Source organism: Rhincodon typus, chromosome 13, assembly GCF_021869965.1.
Source record: "Rhincodon typus isolate 14 chromosome 13, sRhiTyp1.1, whole genome shotgun sequence".
NCBI classification, from domain to species: Eukaryota; Metazoa; Chordata; class Chondrichthyes; order Orectolobiformes; family Rhincodontidae; genus Rhincodon; species Rhincodon typus.
In genome coordinates, this window is record NC_063344.1 from 40431078 (window position 1) to 40445907 (window position 14830).

The 14830-nt window shown below is 40.3% G+C and overlaps 1 protein-coding gene across 1 annotated transcript in view; it reads right to left on the reverse strand.

Annotated features, from left to right (window-relative positions):
• ect2 (epithelial cell transforming 2) overlaps nucleotides 1–11162 on the reverse strand; it is a 78373-nt gene extending 67211 nt beyond the window's left edge. Inside the window, exon 1 of the mRNA XM_048604604.1 lies at nucleotides 10834–11162. Coding sequence (XP_048460561.1) covers nucleotides 10834–10963 — 130 coding nt within the window. The 5' untranslated portion in view covers nucleotides 10964–11162. The remainder of the gene's footprint in view (nucleotides 1–10833) is intronic.
• Nucleotides 11163–14830: the final 3668 nt, after the last annotated feature.

A 14830-nucleotide genomic window follows, 5' to 3' on the forward strand; every position in this document is an offset into this window, starting at 1 on the left:
TGTGATGTCCTGCACTTTGGGAGATCAAATGTTAAGGAAAAGTATACAGTTAATGGCAGGACCCTGAACAGCATTGATGTACAGAGGAATCTTGGTATTCAAGTCCATAGTTCCCTGAAGTTGGCCACACAAGTAGATAGGATGGTAAAGAAGGCGTATGGTCAGGGAATTGAGTACAAGGGTCAGGATGTCATGTTGCAGCTTTAGAAGACTTTGGTTAGGCCACACTTGGTGTATTGCATTGAATTCTGGTCACCAGATTACAGGAGGGATTGGAGGCTTTGGAGAGGGTGCAGAAAAGGTTTACCAGAATGCTGCCTGAATTAGAGGATTATGAGCTATAAAGGAGAGGTTAGAAAACCTCAGGTTGTTTTCCTTGGAGTGGCGGAGGCCAAGGGGAGACTTGATAGAAGTCTATAAAATTATGAGATGCATGACGGTCAGAACCCTTTCCCATCCCAGAGTTGAAATGGCTAAAACAAGGGAGGGGGTCATGCATTTAAGGTGAGAGAGGAAGTTCAAAGGAGATGTGAGGATCAAGGTTTTTTTCAAAACGGGCTGCCAGGGGTGACGGAGGAGGCAGATATGATAGGGGCATTTAAGAGACTTTTAGGTAAGCACATGAATACGCAAGGAATGGAGGAATATGAAACAAGGGCAGGCAGAAGGGATTAGTTTAATTAGTTGTCATGTTTGGCACAACATTGTGGGCTGAAGGACCCATTCCTGTACTATGTGGTGCTCTAAGGGAAAAGAGAATCAAAATAGGAAAATCTTGCAAACTATACAAGGCACAAATCAGATCACACATAGAACACTGAGAACAATTTTAGTCCCCATATCAAAAAGAGAAATATACTGGTATTGAGGCAGTCCAGAGAGGGTCCACTAGGCTAATTCCAGGAAAATAGAACATAGAACAGTGCTGCACAGGAACAGGCCCTTTGACCCACCATGTTTGTGCCAACCATGTTGTTATTCTAAACTAATGCTGCCTGCAAGCACATGGTCCATATCCCTCTATTTCCTGTTTATGCATCTACCTAAACGCCTCTTAATTTGGCAAGATTTTCTTTGAGGAGAGGTCGAGTAGGTCCGGTTGGTACTCATTGGAGTTTAGAAGGATGAGAGGAGACCTTATTGAACCACGAAAGATCTTAAAAGGGTCTTGACAGTGTTGATGTAGGGAGGTTGTTTCTCCTCCTGGGAGAGAGTCTAGGACAAGACGGCATAATCTAAGTAAGGGGTCACCCATTTAGGACAGCGATGAGAAAGTTCTTCTGAGAATCTGTGAAATGCTTTCCTGTGAGAGCTGTGGAGGCTGAATTGGCAATGATATTCAAGGTGAAGACACAGATTTTCAAAATCATAAGGGAATCAAGGGTGTGATATTATAGGTTTCAGAACTTTAATAACTGTTCAGGGATTGAATGAATCAAAGATAAACTGTTATACGAAAGAATCAGCAACAACTCTGTCTGGAATAAACTATTAAAAGGACAAGGGCAAACTTATATAGGAATTGAAAGCAATTCTGACTGGAGAAAAGTTGAAAATGTCTAGAAAAAGGAGGAGTGGAGACTACATGAAAAAGAACTGCTTTGACACCTGCTTAATAATTGGATGCTTTATTGATTATTAATTAACGATTGTCCTGCAGAAGAATTTAAAGAGTTCAATGGAAACATTCTCCTCCTTTACCCTATCAAAATTGTGAACAAATTTGAACACTTCAACAAGGTCACCTCAGTCTTCTCTGCTCCAAAGAGGATGAACCCAACTTATCTAATCTTTCCTTGTATATAGAATTCCTTCATTCCTGGTATTTCCTTTGCACTCTCTCTAAGGTTTTAACATCCTTCTTTAAACCAAAGTAGCGTCCAGAACTGAACACAGCACTCCAAATGCGGTCTGACTAATGATTCATAGAAGTGTACCATCACTTCCTTGCTTTTATACTCTACGCCTCTATTTATAAACCCAAGGATCCTATAAGCCTTCTTAAAAACCATCGTTTCAACCTGCCTCGCCACCTTCAGAGAATTATGCCCTTGAACCCTGAGGTCTCTCTGCTCTTGTACACCCCTCAAAATCACACCCTTGAACCTATATTGACTCTATATGTTTCTTCTACCAAAATGCATTAAATCACGTTTCTCTGCATTGAAATTCATCTCTCAGGCATCAGCCCATTTGGCCAACTTGTCAATATTTCTCGGAAGTCACTCTGTCATCTTCACAATTGACTATTCTCCCTAGCTTAGAAGCATCCATAGATTTAGAGATTTTGCCCTCAATACCCATCTCCACATCATTTATATAAAATCAGTACATCCATCCTTAACCACAGAACATTGCTTTTTCAACAAGTTTAAAACTGGTTAAACATGATTTTCTTTTCACAACGACATTAACTTTGCCAGTTTACCCTGAACTTTTCCAAGAACACTGCTATAACATCTTTAAAAACACTTTCTTACATCCTCCCACATCTCCAGATAATCAGCATTTGGTTGTTATTTAAATGCCCTGGCAAGTCACTAGGTTTGACTTAACTACCAAATTAAAGAAAAGGAATGAATATGGATGGATCACCCAGCATCAACCAAGGCAAGGGGAAATATGCAGTAAACCTTGCTATGTCAAACTTGCAAAGGCTTGATGGCTTATCCCAAAATTGAGAATCCCAAGTGATCTGTTGTAACTGTTTATCTGACATAAACAATTACAAGACACTTAAGTAGCATGTAGTGGTAGAGTGAACAATTGGCTTTAGGAAATCCTGGATCAGCATCACCACAGAAATTCTTTGCACCCAAAAGCATTTATGATTGACCATGGTATAGGAAACTATTCAAGTGAGAGGGGAAGCAAAAAGAAATGCAGTACATTGAGGGAAATTGACACTGGACTCTTTTTTCTGCAGAGAACAAAGAATGTGGTGTCTGACTAGCATCTGTGCTTGAGACATTTGCTCAGGACTGGGAAGTAATTTATAGCGGGAAGAGGAGGATCCAGTCGTCTTGATCCGTGTAGGAACCAACAACATAAGCAGGACAAGTAAAACAGCTAGGCACCAAATTAATCAGAACTTCATAACATAATTTCTATATCTTGAACCGCATGCAAATTGGTATTGAGCAAACAAAATTAGAAATGAGTGTAGGGTTCAAAGTTTAGTGGTAAAAGTGAGAAATTATAAAAGTCAAGTTACTAGTGGGAGTAGTGTGTAGTCCTCTAACAGTAACCACAGTCAGAAGGGATAATGGAAGTTCATCAGGCAAATACAGCTATAATCATGGATCATAAAAATCAGATATGCAAAGATAGCTAGGGGAGGGCTCATAAAATATTTTCAGGATAGTTCTTTCTTTCACTCAGCATTTTCTGGAACCGGACAGCAGGCTGTACTAGAATTTGTAATTTGCAATGATATAGTTTAATTTAGTGACTTCATATTGAAGATACCACTAGGTAGCAGTGAACAAAGAGATTGACTGTTGCATTCAGTTTGGAAGGTGAAGAGCGAGCAATTATGACAATTACGAGGACATGAAGGTAAACCAAGCTAAAACAAACTGGCAAATTAGGGTAGGCTAATGCAATTGTAATCATTTAAGGGGCTATTTCAAAAGAACAAAATATGTAAGGGGTGGCCTTAATACGTGTGCTTAAAGAAAGCATCAAATTTAAAGAAAAAGCATTAAATGCTCAAAGATAGGTAGCAGGTCAGAAGATTGAATATGAAAAATAGCAAAGTATGACTAAAAGTTTAGAGGGGAGAAAGTATAAAAACTGATAGCAAAAGTTTCCATAGATAGAGTATAAAAGTAAAAGTAATATTCCAGGAATAAAGGAAGCCAACACACAAAATTACCATCACCAGATCAGAAATTGGCTAACTGTAAGAAGACAGAGGGTGGTGGTTGATGGGAAATGTTCATCCTGGAGTTCAGTTACTAGTAGTGTACTGCAAGGATCTGTTTTGGGGCCACTGCTGTTTGTCATTTTTATAAATGATCTGGATGAAGGCGTAAAAGGATGGGTTAGTAAATTTGCGGATGACACTAAAGTCGGTGGAGTTGTGGATAGTGCGGAAGGATGTTGCAGGTTACAGAGGGACATAGATAAGCTGCAGAGCTGGGCTGAGAGGTGGCAAATGGAGTTTAATGCGGAAAAGTGAGAGGTGATTCACTTTGGAAGGAGTAACAGGAATACAGAGTATTGGGCTAATGGTAAGATTCTTGGTAGTGTGAATGAGCAGAGAGATCTCGGTGTCCATGTGCATCGATCACTGAAAGTTGCCACCAGGTCTTTAATGATAGCAAAGATGTTTGAAGCTATGAGATATAGTAAATTACCTGGCCTGTAGTTTTCTGCTCTTTGCCTCTCTTTGTTTTATTTTTCTAAAGACGTGTTACTCTCACTGTTTCCCAATCTAACTGAACTTTGTGTGAATCTAGGGAACTTGGGTAAATTAAAACCAATGCATCAACCATCTTATTCACCTTTTTGCTTAAGACCAGAAGATGAAATTGTCAACCTGCAGCATCACCATCAACAATTTGCTCTATAACATTTTCCTGGTGATAGAACATAGAACATTACAGCGCAGTGCAGGCCCTTCGGCCCTCGATGTTGCGCCGACCTGTGAAACCAATCTGAAGCCCATCTAACCTACACTATTCCATTATCATCCATATGTTTATCCAATGACCATTTAAATGCCAGGTTGATAGGGTTGTTGAGAAGGCATACGGTGTGTTAGGTTTTATTGGTAGAGGGATTGAGTTTCGGAGCCATGAGGTCATGTTGTAGCTGTACAAAACTCTGGTGCGGCCGCACTTGGAGTATTGCGTACAGTTCTGGTCGCCGCATTATAGGAAGGATGTGGAAGCATTGGAAAGGGTGCAGAGGAGATTTACCAGGATGTTGCCTGGTATGGAGGGAAGGTCTTATGAGGAAAGGCTGAGGGACTTGAGGCTGTTTTCGTTAGAGAGAAGAAGGTTAAGAGGTAACTTAATAGAGACATACCAGATGATCAGAGGATTAGATAGGGTGGACAGTGGGAGCCTTTTTCCTCGGACGGTGGTGGCTAGCACGAGGGGACATAGCTTTAAATTGAGGGGTGATAGATATAGGACAGGTGTCAGAGGTAGGTTCTTTACTCATGCCCTGCCTGCAACAGTAGTAGATTCGCCAACTTTAAAGGCATTTAAATGGTCATTGGATAAACATATGGATGATAATGGAATAGTGTAGGTTAGATGGGCTTCAGATTGGTTTCACAGGTCGGCGCAACATCGAGGGCCGAAGGGCCTGCACTGCGCTGTAATGTTCTATGTTCTATCACCAGGAAAATGTTATAGAGCAAATTGTTGATGGTGATGCTGCAGGTTGACAATTTCATCTTCTGGTCTTAAGCAAAAAGGTGAATAAGATGGTTGATGCATTGGTTTTAATTTACCCAAGTTCCCTAGATTCACACAAAGTTCAGTTAGATTGGGAAACAGTGAGAGTAACACGTCTTTAGAAAAATAAAACAAAGAGAGGCAAAGAGCAGAAAACTACAGGCCAGGTAATTTACTATATCTCATAGCTTCAAACATCTTTGCTATCATTAAAGATGTTATAGGCGGACTATTAGGTAAGAGTCAACATGATTTTGAGAAAGGGAAATCATGTTTCATCAATTTATTTGAGTTCTTTGAAGTAACTGGATGCAGACAAAGGGGAAGCAATCTACATACCATACTTTGTTTTCCAGAAGACATTTGATAAGGTGTCACATTAAAAATGGTTATTGTGGAAGATAAAACCTGACCAGGCTGCAATGTGGAACCTTGCCAAGACCCTTGCTCAGTTCCACATGGGCCACTTCAACTGAGCTAGTCAATCCTGCTTTGTTACTTGTTTGACCAACTTGATTGAATATTTTTGGTGATTTTCCTTTAACAAATTCATACTGACTATCCTTGGTTAATCTGTGGCTTTCCAAGTGGCTGTCGCTCAGAATCAATGTTAGATGTACTTATTTAAAAACTACTGCAGCTAATGAAACACATTGTTGCATACATATGTTGTACAGTTGGGACACAGAGCTGGTAAGATTCTAATACTACCATTGCTAGCTTAATACTTGCGAATGCAGGGTACAGTCGGAGACAGAAATATTATATGAATTAGGAAGAGAAGATGGCCACTTGTCCCCTCGAACCTATTCCACCATTCAATTAGAACATGGTCAATGTTCCGTTTAGGTAGTGCACACGGCTGCTCCAAAATCATGTGCAGGATGATCCAGTATCTGAATGCCCATTGAGGCATTGCCTTACGAGTTCTGGAAGTCATTATTGTGCATGGATCTTGGAGGCCTGTGTAACCAGAAAGAAAGTTAAAGGATTCACTAGTTCTAGCAGCTGTGTTTACTGCAGATGTCTATCTGCTGCTGATATCTTTCATCCTTGCTCATACTTCTATCTGTCCTTTTAAAAATATTCAAAGACTCTGCATCCACTCACTTTTGAAGAAGCGTTCCAAAGATTCATGACCTTCCAAAAAATTTCTTCTGATTTCTGTCTTACATAGCTAACCTTATTTTAATTCTTTTGGAATCGTTCTAGACCTTCCCACAAGAGTAAACTCCCATTCCACATCCATCTTGTCAAGATCCCTCAGGTTCTTTTCAGTTTCAGACACATGATATTACTGTTCTGAACTCCAGTTGTTACAAGCCTAGCTTGTCCAACCTTTGTTGATGAGATAACCTACCCATTCCAGGCACGAATCAAATAAACCTTTCCTGAATTGCTTTTAATGCAGTTGCATCTTTCCCTAAATAAGAGACTCATATTTATTAACAGTTCTCCAATGTGGACTCACCAGTTTCCTGTATTTCTGGAGCATATATCTGGAGCAATAAACAGTAATCTTCTATTCTCTTATCTAATTTCTTGCTGTACCTTCTGCAAATTTTGCAAGAGGGCGCATGGATCCCCCTGCACCTCAGAACTCCGCAATCTTGCCACTTACATACTGTGAGATTTCTAAAAAAAAGAATGCCTACCGAATTGGACAATTTCACATTGTACCACATTTTGCTCCATTTGCAAGATGGTTGCTGACTCACTTAATCTATTTCTCTCTGTCCGTATGTCGTCTTCATAACTTGTTTTTAAATCCATCAGCAAATTTACCAACCATACCTTTTGTTCTTTCATGCAAGACATTACTCTACCTTATTAAAAGTTGAGGCTTTGGTGCTAATTCCTGTGACATATTAGTTGTTAGATCGTCATATCTTATCAACCAGAAAAGATCCACGTATGCCTACTTTTTTGTTTACGTTGCCTAGTCAATCTTCTATCCATGCAAATATGCTACCCCGACACCACAAGATTTCTAGATTTCCCCATATCTCCCAACTGGATACAAAATTGGCTCAGTGACATTTGAATAGTCAAGGTCTCATTAGGGATAGTCAGCATGGATTTGTGCATGGGAAGTCACATCTGACAAATCTTTTAGAGTTTTTCAAAGAGGATGGATGAGAATAGGACAGTGGATGTTATCACTATGGACTTTAGTAAGGCCTTGACAAGGTCCTGCACAGCCCGAGTCGTGAAAGTTAGGTTGCGTGGGATCCAGGGAAAGCTTACTAATTGGATTCAAAATTGGCTCAATTGTAGGAAGCAGAGGGTGATGGTTGAAGGTTGTTTCTCGGACTGAAGGCCTGAGACTAGTGGTGTGCCACATGGATCGGTGCTGGCACCTTTGTTATTTGTATAAATGATTTGGAGTATGAATGTACAAAACATGATTAGTAAGTTTGCAGAGGATACAAAATTAGGAAGTATTGTTGATAGTGAAGAAGGTTATCAAAAATTATAGAGGGATTTTAATCACATGGGGAAGTGTGCTCAGGATTGGCAAATGCAATTCAATGCAGCTAAGTGTGAGGTGTTGCATTTTGGAAAGTCAAACCAAGGTAGGACTTATACAGTAAACAGTAAGGTCCTGAGGAGTGTTATAGAACAGAGGGACCTAGGAGTACAAGTACATAGTTCATTGAAAGCAACGTCACAGGTGAACAGAGTGGTGAAGACATTTAGCATGCTGGTCTTCATCGGTCAAGGCTTTGAGCATAGGAGTTGGGATGTTATGTTACAGTTGTACAAGTCATTGGTCAAAAAGCATTTGGAGTATCGTGTACACTTTTGGTCACTCTGTGAAATGGAAGACACAGTTAAACTGGAAAGTGTGCAAAGAAGATTTACAAGAATGTTGCCAGCACTAGTAGGCCTGAGTTATAGGGAGAGGTTGGCCAAGATAGGACTTTATTTCTTGGAACGTAGGAGAATGAGGGGTGACCTTATTGAGGTGCTTAAAATCATGTGGGACATAGATAGGATGAATGCATATAGTCTTTTTCCCAGGGAGGGGGGAGTTGAAAACTAGAGGGCATAGGTTTAAGGTGACAGGGGAATGATTTAAGAAGGACCTAAGGGGCAACTTCTTCACACAGTGGTGTGTATATGGAATGGGCTGCCAGAGAAAAGTGGCTGAGGCAGATACAATAGCAACTTTAAGAAACATTTGAATAGGTACATGAATGAGAAGGGTTTAGAGGGATATGGACCAAATGCGGGCAATTGGAACTAGCTGAGTGGGCACTATGGTCAGCTTGGACCAATTTGGGCCAAAGGGCCTGTTTCTATGCTATATTACTCTGACTCATAACAGGAAACAAAGGTAATTGCAGACAGTTGTTTTGCTAACTGGAAGGCTGCTTCCATTGGGGTTCTAAGGCTCAGTACAGCGTGCCCTGTTTTGTGGCATATATTAACAATTTGGATGCAAAAGCAGAAGACAAGATAAAGTTTGCAGATGCCAAAAATTGACTATGATTGATAGCAAGGAGGTAGAAATCTAATCATTAGATCGGTCTGGTTAGCAGACAAGTGACAAGTGGAATTCAATCTAGACAGCTGCGAGATGATGCGCATGGGCAAAGAAATGCATAATTTTCGGGTGTAGATTGAAAGGTGCAGAGAAAATGAAGGACCTCAGAGTGAATGACCACACATCCCAAAAGGTAGTGAAGCAGGTCAAGTAGGTGTTTAAGGCAGCATATGGAATGTTTCATTTATGAGCATGAGGTATAAAATACAAGAGTAGACAGGTTACCCTGGAAATCTACACAAGTTATGATACATAAAATAATTTATAACTTGTGCAATTCTGGACACTTCATTACGTAAAGAATTTAAAGGCTCCAGAGGAGTGTCATAACATGCCTGAACAAACTGATTAAAAAAATTGGTAACTGCACTAGAGCAGGTGCCACACACATTTGCAAGGATTTTGCCAAGACTAGGAAAGCTGGAGTTATTCTCTTTGGAAAAGAAGTGGCTGAGGAGAGATTTGATGGAGATGTAGAAAATGGTGAAGGGCTCAATAGAGCAGTTGGGAAAGTATTTTTCTCGCAAGGTCAGTGACTAAGAGGAATAGATTTCAAAAAGCTCAAAAGATTGGGGAGGGGCACAGGTAGAAAAGAGAAAAAAGGACTTTTTGCCCAGAGGGAGTGTGTCTGGAACTCACTGCCAGAAAGAATACCAAAGACAGAAACCCTCATGGTAAAAAGATCTCTGGAGCGCATTTCAAAATCGGCAACGTGCGTGGACTCGGACCAAACACTGAGAAGTGGGCAAAGGCAGAATGTGCTGGAGAATTGCATATCTGGCAGCATTGTTAAGTTTGTTTTTCCCTCTATAAATACTGCCAAGCCTGCTGAGCTTCTCCAGCACTTTCTGTTTTTGTTTCAGATTTCCAGTACTCTTGGTTAGAGGGTTATACAGCATGGAAACTCTGCTTTAATTTCTGAAAAGGGCTCAGAAAAGATTTGCAAGCATGCTGCCAGGGTTGTAGGGTTTGAACTAAAGGGAGAGGCTGAATAAGCTGGAGCTATTTTCCCTGTAGCATCAGAGGCTGAGGGGTGACGTTGTAGAGGTTCATGAAATCACAAGGTGCATGGGTTGGGCGAATAGCCAAGGTCTTTTCCCCAGCACAGGGGAGTCCAAAATTATAAGGTATAGGTTTAGTGTGGTACTTAAAAATGGACCTCAGGAGCAACTTTTTCACACACAGGGTGGTCCGTGTATGTAATGAGTCACCAGAGGAAGTGGTGGAGGCGGGTACAATTCAAAACATTTAAAAGGCATCCGGATAGGTACGTGAATAGGGAGGGTTTAGAAGGAAATGGCCAAGGGGTCGAGATTAAGTCAGGGTATCTGGTCGGCAAGGATAGGTTGCACTGAAGGGTCTGTTTCTGTGCTGTACATCTCAGACTGTTTTACTGACAAGTGAAATTTGTTTAGATGGCTCCTTTCTTTGTTGATGTAGTCGCCATGGGCCAAATGGCTTTTTGAGATGAAAGCTTTAATGATTCTAACATGATTCCTCCAGCTCCACACGGTGTTGTCTCTAGCTCCAGTAAGAACTGCATATGCTATCTGAGTCTCCCAACATAATACCTGCTTACAAGTGAGCAGCTCAGTAACCTCAACCTAGGTATGCGTATTCGTTTGCTACAGCGATTTACATCGGGCAGTATGAATACTAAACTAAAAGCTGTGCTGTGTCTTCGAACAGATTTATTCATGAGATTATTTTTTAATTGTCGGAATAGCCGTTGTAGCATCTTCCGTTGAAGATGACCTCTGATGGAGCTTGGATCTTTATCAAGTGCCAATAAGGCCCGGGGGATTGTAAAGTGACATGCCGTAACCGCTTGCGGGCATTGGAACCGGAACCTCATTCAAGCATCCGCGTTACCTTCCACGGCGTCCGATACGGTCTCGATCAGGAGGTGCTCCTTGGAGGAGTCGGCGAGCCTGGAATCGAAACCGGATGAATCCACCAGAAGACTCCCGGCGCTGGCGGCCGCTGAGCTCCACTCAGCCATTATGAGTCCGGCTGTAAGTAGCGACTGTTGGGTTGTTTAGGCACACACAACTACTCCGCGTCTATCCAAGCGAACGGCCGACACAACACCGCGGACAAGCGTCGTGAAAAAGCAGAGCCCCGATTTAAATTTGGCGCTTTCTCTCGCCTTCTAACGGCTTTGGAACCTGAGCCCACCGCATCCTCAACGACCAAATTCAAACTTTGGGCCACCCTTCTAAACACCTTTCTGATTGGTCTACGCCAATGCATACGATGCCGGGAATATCCTTTTCTGATTGGCCATTCCCGGAACAGTTAAGATTCTACCATCTTTGATTGGAGCTGAGGGCACCTAGGCCATAGCTGATTGGTCAGTGAACTGTCGTACCCTCCCGAACGGATAAAAAATGACCCTCTGCGGCTTTCGGAAAGCACAAACTTTCAAATACTGAAAATCTGGAAAAGTGAATATTTCATAAAGTCTGTAATTGGACATGTAAAGAACTACTACTGAGCGTCACACACTACATTGAAAGAAACCACGTTTGTTTACGTTTATTAATTTATATACTATATATTCAAATGTCCAGTTCATAGTTTGAAAAGTCGAACCAAACGATATCAGCGCTATTAATTATAGGCTATTTTTAAGGCAGTTTATAACTTAAACCACAGAACCGAGCTTCCCTTTATTTTTTCGATATATAATAAAACAAATAATTGCAGATGCTGAAGATCTGAAACTAAAGCAGAAATTGCTAGAAACTCGTTCTGAAGCAGGGTCACTGGACTACAAACGTTAATTCTGCTTTCTGTCAACAAATGCTGCCAGTCCTGCTGAGTGAGTGTCTCTACCAATTTCTGTTTTTGTTCCCTTTAGTCTTAACAGAATGGAGAAAACCACTTCACGCGTGCAGTGAGCTGATTCAACAAAGAAAACATCCCCTGGAAGCACAGTTAGTGTCGGATTATTCTGCAGATTTGGGGAAAGATGTAGAGGCATCTGAAGCCAAGACGTGTGCTTTTCTAAAGCAGCATTTTATATTGATTTTTTCGCTACTTCCTATTTTAAAATAACTGAACATATATTAATCTTTAATTTTTTGGTGCTGATGTAGTCCTCTTTTTCCCCTTTAGGTTTGCATGATGTGGGTGAACATACTAGTGTAATTGCTCACCTTTACTTGGCAGTGACAAAATATTTTAAAACTTGTTTATTTAAAGGGACACGCTCTTCTGCAGGCTTTATGACTACCAGGAGCAGTTTTATTCTTGAATTGTTTTCTTTAATGCTGAATTACTACTCATACTGGATTAGTGAAAAGCGAAAATTTAATTTACTTGAAAATCTCAAACAGGTTTACTTGGCAAACTTAAATACAACTCATGTAAGCATTCTTGGTCCAGCATGCTGCTGCTTGGAATCCTCATGGCTGCTGGTCATTCTGGTCCTTGGCTCATTGGCATACAAAAATCTTAAATCAGCAACACAATTCCTGATTTTCTGCCTCTAGGGTAGATCTACCTGCACTAAGAGTGAAATTATATCTACATTAGGTGGTTGCAAAACTATTTACACGAAACAAAGTTGGTCAATTTTGCCATTCTTAAGAGTAGAATATATAGCTGATTAGACAACTCCACAGATCATGTAACGGTATAACATTCTCAAAATCTAGACTTCACATTTGGTTGCCCTTGACTGGTATGTGTGTTAGTTTCTTGCAAGTTGTTAGTGTTGTTCATTGTCATGATGCTGTTCCAAACCTTTGTGTTCTATGTGCAGTTGTACTGTTGTATATTTCACTGAATTGGTTTCTGTTTCTCTTCAATGCTGCTCAACTAGGTGTTGTTACCTTGAAAACTGTAGGTTCACTGAATAGGTTCATTGGTATTTTGGATACCAATGTGAGTAACCAGATTCCTTGGTAGAATTTTTGATGCTGATCCACTGTCCCACATGTAAATTAGGCAGTTCCACACCTGCATGATTGTCATATCCTTTCTTAATTCTCCCTTGTTTTTCAATAAATTTGTCCCATATGTGTCAGAACATGAACAGGTAATTTTTCTCACTTGTCTTCCAAAGACAATCTCTGCTGATAAATCTGTATCCAGAAGTATTTCTTTTAGGTGTTGCATATGTAGGAATATGAACATTCTGTTTTGTCACTCTGTGCTCCATGTTAAATACTTTTAACATTGCAGATCATTTGTGCACCAAGACGATTAGATCTGGGATAATCTGGTGAAGCTGTCTAATGGCTCATGCCTCATTTGACACAAAAGTCCCTAAAAAGCCAGCCTGTAGTGTGAGCTCAACTGTTAGATATGATTTCTTAAGGTGTATTGAGTAAACTGAATATTGTACACATTATATCTGCTACAAACACACCCTAAATTTTCTTTAACTGTGTGACAACTGGAAATTTGGATAAATATTCATTGACTAGGAGAAAATTATCACTATGAATGGTGACTAAATCTGTTGCAAATCTGCACAAAGAGAACAATGGAATCTCATGAGGGTGAGGAGGTTCTTTGTGTTCTATGCTTGGTGACTCTGGCACCCTGTACATCCTCAATGTTTTCTTGACATCATCATTGATCCCTGGCCAATAGACAGAATCCCCCGCCAGGCATCTTGTTCATGTGATGCCCATGTGTCTCTGACGTAGCTGCAATGAAATGTCTTAGCAAAGAACTTCAGGTATAGGCACTTGTTTCCCTTTAGAAATTCACCTTTTAAGATATCTAGTTCCTCTTTGCATAGCTAAAAGCATTAGAGTCTAGCTATCCTTGTATAACTTTTCATTCATGGGTCATTTGCTGTTTCTTCCTGAGGTTAGTTGTATTTGTGGTAACCAATATTTATCAGACTGATTATAAGTACTTCTTCCACCTCTGTGTCCATACTGTCTACGAGTAAGTCTAATGAAGCTTCCAGCATTTTTCTTCAGATTTAGTAATTTGCTGAGCATGTCCAAGGTACCAGGGATGTAATAGATATCCAAATCAAATGCCTTACTCCTCACCAATCGTGGTCTTTTGTGAAAGGTGGCTGCTAAGTGATAGGAAGTGCTCAACATATTCCAGAGTCTCTCTTTCAAAATATATGGATGGAATATTTGACTGACCAGGTTGAGATTGATATGAGTTTAGTTTTGGCAACATTCAAGGACTGACAGAATGTCTTTTATGCAGAATTGTAAGAGATCAAGAATGGCTTGCAAATCTGGTGCAGGGTAGGAAATGACACAGTCAACTGCATACTGCAAGTATGTATGTGCATGACAGTCAGTGACCAAGATTAAATAGTTTTCTATCTGGCAGTGTTTAATACTCACACCAGAGAATTGTTTCTTCTCTTTAAATCACTAATATCAGGTTGGTGTCACACTGGACTCAATATTTAAAGTGTAATGTCAGTGAAGTCCTGTACAAATGCATCATTTTTTTATTCATCAACTCTAGTCCACTGGAAATAAAGGCCAATATCCTATTTACTTTCGTAATTGCTTGCTGTACTTACATACTAATGGTTTTCCTGACACAGGAACACCTAAGTTTCTAAACAGTAACATGTACAAGATCCATGCTTTTTAAAAACTATTCTGCTTTTCTGTTCTTACAGCAAAAGCAAATAACCTCATAAACCTTCATGTTACATATATGCCACCTTATTTCCCACTCACTCTTTGCAGCCTCTTGTTGATTTCCTTGCATTGACACCTGGATTTGAATCATCAGCAAAGTTTGATACATCACACAAGTCTTTTTCTGATTCACAGAAAATTGTATAAATTTGTATAAGATTGTATAAAGCACTGATCTTTGCAGCACTCTACTGGACATAGCCTGCCAACTTGAATATATACCATTCTCC